At 29.2% G+C, this 8,882-nt stretch overlaps 1 protein-coding gene across 1 annotated transcript; it reads left to right on the top strand.

The window, feature by feature from the left end:
- Positions 1 to 4,415: 4,415 nt before the first annotated feature.
- LOC113382660 (triple functional domain protein-like) lies at positions 4,416 to 8,600 on the top strand (the record flags this gene model as incomplete). Its single annotated transcript, XM_026620902.1, has 10 exons — positions 4,416 to 4,643; positions 4,724 to 4,984; positions 5,104 to 5,271; positions 5,359 to 5,975; positions 6,054 to 6,281; positions 6,361 to 6,606; positions 6,711 to 6,936; positions 7,016 to 7,276; positions 7,677 to 7,924; positions 8,501 to 8,600. Coding segments are annotated over 10 exons (2,583 nt in total), but the record flags the coding sequence as incomplete, so codon positions are not given.
- Between the last annotated feature and the right edge of the window lie 282 nt (positions 8,601 to 8,882).

Genomic DNA, 8,882 nt, shown 5'->3' with positions numbered 1-8,882 from the left:
TCATTCATCGATCAATATAAATTAAAACTTGTCAAATGTAAAGAAAGACTATCACACTTTGAAAATTTTAAAAACGGCCAAAACTTTGTCAAATGTAAATATAAATCATTCATCATCAATACAAAAAAATGAATACATTGGGTACGTTTTTTAGATATTAGTGGTGGAATTGTTTATTGCGAACCTTTAACCCTATCCTAATATAATTATTTTATAAATGTTACAATTGAAAGCAAAAATGTTATTTCGGAAATAAACAGTTTTGAACCTTTAACTAAATAGCTGAATCTCTCATTCTTGTAGTCCATTAGTTATGGACTGATTGATTATGTATACGTATCGTAAAATTCATGCAACTTGCTTTCAGGCAAGATGCTACTTACAGCTAGTTAAATCATACATAAGTATATTTTCTTTTTCTATTGCTTATCCCGAGATGGCGGTTCAAAAGCCATTCGATTCGTATATTTTGATAAGAATTAAATCAAACAAATTGATCGAACGTTGAAATCGGAATGAATGCGGGATTCGAATTCGAATTCCCTTCGGCGGTGAACGTTTTGCATACAGGCGCACAGACGTGGCTAAAGACAGACCTTGTTGACGACCTACTTCTAACTATAACATTACATCCATGGTAAATGACTTTTTATATAAGTCTTGATTAATGGACTTGATAAGTAATATAATATAAGATAAAATATAACTTAATAAATTAATTATTAATCTGAAAAGGCAAATTTTCCACGATCGACCAAGTATATCTAATATTATACAATCCTGATTAATGTGCCTACTTTCGATAAAACTTGCAAACACACATTAGTACATTTTTTTCAAAGAGCCTTTCAAAGTCGACCAATTTCTTAAATATTAAACTTTCTAGAAAATATATTTTAATTACATTATATTGTGAGGAGCTGCAATGGTCAGTTATCCTTCATGCAACATGATATATTCTTCAAAAATGTTAGATTTGTTATATGTTATAGAGATTGCTATAATAAATGCAAAAAAATTGTTTATGTATTTATAATTTTAGTTTTCTGATCTAAAATCTTATTTTCTTAGAAATTATTAACTTCATTTTCCATTTATAATTATTTCTACATTTTGAAAATATGGGCAAAATTCATTATTTAATATACACACTTGCTAAAATTTGACTGATATTTACTCAAAATTGCAATTATGATGAAACATTATAATTAATGATAATTTAAGTGAAATGCACTAGCAAAAGACGTGTTATTTTTAGGCTTTTATTTTCTTACTTACTCAAGTTTTTAATATGAAACTATAATGTATTTCACCATTTTCCAATATGATTTAATGCGCAAACTTTCGATGGAACTTTAGTACAGATGAAAACACACTTTAGTACATTTTTTTCACAAGAGAGCTTTTCAAAGTCGACCAATTTTAAAACATTTAAATTCATAGTTTTTACAAAAAAAATTTTTTGAAACCTTGAAGCTATTGTGTAATATTTTTGACTGTGGTAGAAATGTTATGGACGATCACAGATTTTGAGTGAAAGTGAACAAAATTATTAAAATTTAACCACAATAACTCTAAAATGGTCACAGTTTCACCAAAGCTCTTAGATTGCACTTAAAAGCTCATAATTTTCAAACAGTTACGATTATCCGTTGTGTTCTGGGACACTCTGTATATATATTTCTGTTCGTGTGTTCGTGTATCATGTTTTAGCAACAAGTAATTAAATTGTAAATATCAGCTAAATACATTAATGTTCATTTGATTTATTGGTTCGAGAAAGTAAACGCCATAGTAAAAATCAATTTTATTTATAACGATCATAAATTCGTATGAGTTTCGAATTTGAATACTAATTAAAACGATTTTAGTACTTGCAAAATCGCTATTACCCATTAAACAAAATTTTTCTCCCTTGTTTATTAAACTAATTGTTTTTGAAATTCTTGGACATGGTTATAAAATATAAATATAATGTTTGCTGAAGTAATTAATCTGGAGAAATGAGTCGCAACTTTTTGTTCAATATATTTATAGTGTAAAAACGTTTTGTATATATATATAATGGAAGTGTATTTTAAATTTTACAGTTGTGATAATAATTAACTGCATGTGTGACTCGGTACTTAAATACACTCATTATGAGGCATTAAATAAATATCAGAAAATGCTGTTAAGTTTCGTTTTATAACTTCCTATACTTTTTAGACATATAAAAGCTCATTAAGATTGATTAGCTTTAGCATATCTAGAACTTTGTCATTATTGTATTTTATACTTATGTACTGAATAATTTCTTCAGTTTCTTGAATTAATACGAATTTATATTTTTATATACATTGACGGTGTTCTATTCAAACTCTAAAAATTAAATTATTTGTCATAAAAGTCGAACGAAAATTTTTCACTTTTGTTTATATGATCTAAGTAAATTAATTCGGCAAATCATTAAGCAACTTGCACATGTCAGAGAATAATAAAACATTTAATATGTTTTGAATCAAGGTTATTTTCACCATTGAATATTTTATATCGAAATACATCAACAATAAAATTAAGTGGAGTGGAACTATTTAACATTAATAAATAAATATATACATATAAATGTTTATATATATACATATATATATATAGAAGATATATATATATATATATCTACATCTATATCTTTAAGAGTACTAATAAATAATTAGTCCGGATATAGTAGCAAGAACTTGCGTGAGATTTAAAAAATTATTATCCGACACGCAGTCTGTAGCAAAAAATTGATTTAAATACATAATGAACATATATTGTAAAAAAAACTAATATAAAATAACACAATTTATATTTTAATAATGCAAATTATAATTTTTTGCATCCGCACATAGTTGTATCTGAGTTTATTCCATATTTATAATTTTTAATAATTATATAATCGTGTTGACTTAACTGTAATTAATTGAATATTCTACTAACTTGTAGATTCTACTAGCTGTAAATTTATGTTGCAAGAATTAAAATAAGAAATATATTTGTTTGTATTTTATAGTTAAATATTAAAATTGATTTAGCATAAACGATGGTATTCAGAACTAAAACAAAGTGGAAAAGGTACCAAAAAAATTGTCAAATCCATCAAGTTACTGTTGTATACTGTTTTGTCCATAACCAATAAAATTATTTCTATTTAAATATTTATAATAGTAATGATAAGTGTAAATATCATGTCTGGTTGACCAATTACGGTTCTGATTTTAAAATTATTTGCAAACCGGCGCTCATTTTGAAAACACAACAGAATCTCAAACGCGTTCAGCATTTCTAATCCGACAGACTATGTCTACATTCTTTCTAAAAATCTACGGGTTAAAAACCTTAAAATGACTTACAAATGTAATAAAATTTATTCAACACATTAATCGCCATGTCAGTCATAAGTGTCTGAAGCTAAAAGGTTCCACATGAACCATGGAAGGCTTATATGTCTGACAAATCAACATGAAAATTTTTTGGCTTCTCGAGAAAATATTTGAATATTGGACCATGCCATCATATATGTGTAAAATAAAAAATAATATATTTCCAGAGTTTTTGGCATTTTTTTCTTTCTTTGATACATTAAGGATCCTTAATATATTTTCAACTGAATTATCTAATAAAGTTAACATGGCCTATGTGATTTTTTATATTATTGATGCGATTAGCGTTTTAAATTGGTATATATTACATTAATCTTTTATCATAACAATTTAAAAAAAGTTTGTTTAATAAAGCTTACTATTGGCGACAGAAACACTTTATTAAATGTAAGAAAAATATATCAATTTTTTATAAGAAATTTAATCTCCAGAAATGTATTTTTTCCTTAGATGAGATGGATTTTTTCTAATTTCGCCCCTTAATCCGTTGAAAGAGTAAATTTATTGAAATGTTTCCAATCCCCGTAATAGTTCTTAGAACACACCTCTAGAATACATTTTCGAAAATTTTATGCATGCGAAACAAATAAAATTCATATGCGCAAATTCGCAATAGTTGCGTGGAACAAAACCTCTCTTGTTTTCAAAATGTTGAACGCAATAGTACATCTAAAAACAATTAACTTTTATGTTTTGTAATTTTAATTATTTTATATAAATATTTTAATGTGTATACATAATTTCTCTATGCATCATGAACACATGAACTCAAAATATTTATAATGACAGAAAAATATCAATTATCGTTAAGAAAATTAAAGAAAATTGAAGGAATCAAAATAAAAATATCTAAATCTCAACACAATTTGGTCAAAATTTGCACCATTTGGATTGGATTTAAAATTTTGAATGTTAACTATCATGCAATTGAAATCCAGTAATAGATTCGATTTTAATTTGATAAGCTAATTATCATAGTAAATAAATAATTTCATTACCATTTTCTGATTTTAGGTTTCATCACAACTGGAGATGTGGAGAGTTGAATTAGAACACAGTGAATTATCTCGAGATTGTCAGAAAGCGGAACAGTTTTTGAGATTACATAATGAATCAGTTCAGCAAATGCAGAACACGACCTACCAGGTTTTGCAGCAAGGTCAGGATTTGCTACAAGCTTTGGAAACCAGTGGAGCAAGAGTCATGTCTGATGCTCAGTATAATGCACAAACCAGGGTAGAGGTAAGCGAATCGTATAGTCACCAAGTTGATTCAAAACATGGTGCTGTTTGATAGACTGAATATGTATCTATTCATTTCAGGCTTTGTTGGAGTTTCTCCATGATAGCGAATTGGATCTAGAAGATCGAGCGGAATTGAAACGCGTGAGACTCGAGCAATGTGTTCAACTCTGCCAGTATCAGAATGACGCCAACCAGGTTCTAAGTTGGATAAGAAATGGCGAAGCTATGTTGATGGCTAGTTTTACCATTCCCAGCGATCTTACTGATGCTGAAATGCTCAAGAAAGAACATGAACAGTTCCAAGTTGCCATTGAGAAAACTCATACTTCAGCCGTCCAGGTGAGTAAATAGACATAATAATAATATTTAAAAATAACTAAATATGATTAAATTAGCTGCGAATTATGTTCTTCTGTTATGTTGTTCTGTATGTTATTTATACAACTTTTGTTATCTAGGTGAAATTCCGAGCAGACTCCTTAGTAGCTGCAAACCATTACGATCCGACAACTATTCAAACGATTTCCGATGAAGTCACCAAACGGTGGCAACAATTGGTGACATATGCTGAAGAAAGACATAAACTAGTCACGGCCAGTTTGAATTTTTATAAAACTGCCGAACAAGTAAGAAATAGCATATGCAATGCATTGCTTTATTTTCGATTTCAACTTAATGTTGTAACGGTTACAAATTTTATATTATTATTGCAGGTATGCTCTGTCCTGGATAGTTTGGAAAGAGAATATAGACGCGATGAAGACTGGTGTGCAGGCACCACGAATGGCAACTCCTCTCAAAATGACAAAGCTAGTACAATAGTTCAATTCATTAATAAGCATCAAGAGCAAAAAGAAGCTTTCCTAAAAGCTTGTACCCTGGCTAGAAGAACAGCCGAAACTTTCCTTAAATACACAACCAGAAGTCTCCAATTCTACAGTTACCCAGGAACCGGAAGTTCCGAAGCAAGAGTCAGAAGCATTTTAGAAAAGTTGTTGTCACAAGAAAATAAAGTTTTAGAATATTGGACTCAGAGGAAGAAACGTTTAGATCAATGCCAACAATATGTACTGTTTGAAAGATCTGCTAAGCAGGCTATAGAATGGATACATGAAACTGGTGAGAATTATTTGGCAACCAGGGCTGCCAGCATTGGAGGAAGCAGAGAAGAAACTGAAGATCTTTTGAGGGAGCATACGGAGTTTAAAGGAACTGCCAAAGAAACGAGGGAACGAGTAAAGTTGCTAATACAGTTGGCTGATAGTTTGGTAGAGAAAGGACATGCTCATGCTAGTTCTATTAAGCAATGGGTTGCCGCCGTTGACAATAGGTAATTAGATCTACTACCGAATATTCCTCTATTTAACTAATTTTATTTAAATGTAAATATGATTTTTATTTATTATAGGTATAAAGATTTTAGTGCTCGTATGGACGCTTATAGGCAACAATTGGAAGGCACTCTTGGTCTTCCTGCGGTGGTACAAGAGGAAGTTCCGGTGCCGGAACCTACAACGAAATCTAGTCATAGTGATAGACATTCAGACCCATCACTGGAGGCCAAATTGAAAGAAGTATCTTCCAAGGAAATGAAAGAAGTTAATGAAGAAAAACGGAAATCCGCTAGACGAAAGGAGTAAGTAATACTAACACATTTAGAGATTTCGAATTATTAACAATGATATTAACATTAACTGTTTATGATTGTGTTTCAGGTTTATAATGGCAGAACTTTTGCAAACGGAGCGTACCTATGTTAAAGATTTAGACATTTGCATAAAATGTTTTCTGAACGAAATGCGAACGAACCCAAGTAACGTCCCGACTGCAATACAAGGAAAGGAAGATATACTCTTTGGAAATATGGAAGAAATTTATCAGTTCCATAATTCAATATTTTTGAAAGAATTGGAAAAATATGAAACAATGCCAGAAGATGTCGGACATTGTTTCGTAACTTGGTAAAATTATAATAATACATATAATAGTATATAAGTTTATATATATATATATATTAATATATATATAATGTTTTATTGATTAACATGATTCCTACCTTTTTCAGGGCATCGAAGTTCGATATGTATGTGCACTACTGCAAAAATAAGCCTGAATCCAATACACTCTTGGTCCAACATGGAGGTACATATTTCGACGATTTGCAACGTAAAGCAAAGATTGAGCATCCATTGGCTGCTTATTTAATCAAACCTGTACAAAGAATAACCAAATATCAGTTACTGCTTAAAGATCTGCAGGCATGTTGCTTAGAAGGACAAGGAGAAATCAAGGTAAATATGATAAAAAATAGTGATAAATATTCTTCAAATTGACACGTTTTATTCATTTATTTGTGTATAATTTTTCCAGGATGGCTTAGATGTGATGTTAAACGTCCCAAAGAAGGCTAATGATGCGATGCATTTATCTCTCTTGGAACAATGTGATGTGTCTGTGGATTCTTTGGGAGATGTAGTTTTACAGGATGGGTTCCATGTGGTCGATCCAAAACATTTGATAAGAAAAGGACGAGATCGACATATATTTTTGTTTGAATTATATTTATTATTCGCCAAAGAAGTTAAAGACAATAATGGCAAAGCCAAATATATTTATAAGAATAAATTAATGGTAAGTAGATGTGGAGGAATACTACTTAGTTCATTGTAGTAATACTCTATTATAATTTATAAAACAATCATATCGTATATTGGTTTACTAAAAATATTATGAAAGATTTTAAGAGGTATTGTGGAGAAACGATATTCAAATTTTTGTAGTTTAAATTATATCAGTGCCAAGACTTGCAGTCTTTCCTAATACCTCAGATAAAATAACCATATAATTTTGATACAATTTAATTAGTTGATCAATAGGTTGCTATGCACCATATTTCGACTGAAATTAGCAACTAGTCATAAAGTATTAGTTTCGATAAAGTAACTAATGGTTCTATATGTTTTAGTGTATTTTTATTGCATATAAAATTATGTATTCAGACATATTTTATTATATATTTATTTTATTTCAGACTTCAGAATTAGGCGTAACAGAACACATAGAAGGCGACGAGTGCAAATTCGCCGTCTGGACGGGTCGACCGCCCCTAAGTGATTACAGAATAATTTTAAAAGCTTCTTCCTTAGAAGCAAAACAAATGTGGGTCAAAAGACTCCGAGAAGTCATTCAAGAGACCTACTTCAGCAGTGCATTGCCAATGCACATGCCTCCTAAATCTCCTGGAAAAGGAAAACATAATGCTAGTCAGAGAAGTAGCAGGTAATTGATCAACTTCATATTAAAAAATAGTAGGAAGATTTTTATAGCTTGACTACTTGGTAATTATCATTTAATTATATTTTTTGAGTATTTTAAATTCAAGTCGTGCAATGTTTAAATGAAACAAATATTGAAACAAACCTATCAAATTGTAAATGACTATTAGAATTTTTAAATTACTTCCAGCAGTTTATTATATTTTTACATATTTAATATTGAAGACTAACAAAAATGCTTAGGACAATTTGTGATCAATTCCATTTTTCAGTTAAAAATTAAACTAATTTTATTGTATTTCCTGTTGAAAGACCTTCTAATATTATATATAATATTATGATTTTATTCGAATATATTTATTTAATTACAATCATTTTTTGGTACTGTGATCTTGATCCTTGTTATCACTAACCAACTTGATTTAAAATTTCATCCCAATATTAAATTTTTATTTAGTTTTAATAATGGTAATAATGAATTAGTATATAATAGATTCAATTATTATTCAAACAATAAACTAATATTACAATACTTACTTAATAATAATAAACTAATAATACAATATTTATTTAATTTCAGGGATCTAGAAGAATGTACATCTTTGGACGAAAGTGCAGAAAACTTGGATAGAAATTCGTTGGCCTCTTTCGGAAGTGGAAACACCACAGATTCAGACAAGGTAAGTAAAAATTTTTATAACTAATTTTAGACTTGAGAAATTTATGAGAGGAGGACATTGAACATACTCATTAGTATTAAAGATTATAAAGAGGGGTACTAATTTTGATCCGATGACATTAATAAATTATCGATAGTCAAATATTTGATTTGCTAGGATGTTCCATAAAATTATCTATTTTTATTTGGTTTCTGTATTTATGCAGATGTTACTGAATAAGTCCGAACTTTTTAATTAAATAATCTATAAAGTTATAATTTAAAACCAATATATATTTCAATA

The sequence above is a fragment of the Ctenocephalides felis genome, unplaced genomic scaffold, assembly GCF_003426905.1.
Source record: "Ctenocephalides felis isolate EL2017-DRISC unplaced genomic scaffold, ASM342690v1 CF-g0.4_SCAFFOLD_03540, whole genome shotgun sequence".
NCBI lineage: Eukaryota > Metazoa > Arthropoda > Insecta > Siphonaptera > Pulicidae > Ctenocephalides > Ctenocephalides felis.
The sequence above is the reverse complement of the archived record's forward strand: the minus strand, read 5'-3'. Positions and strand labels throughout refer to the sequence as shown.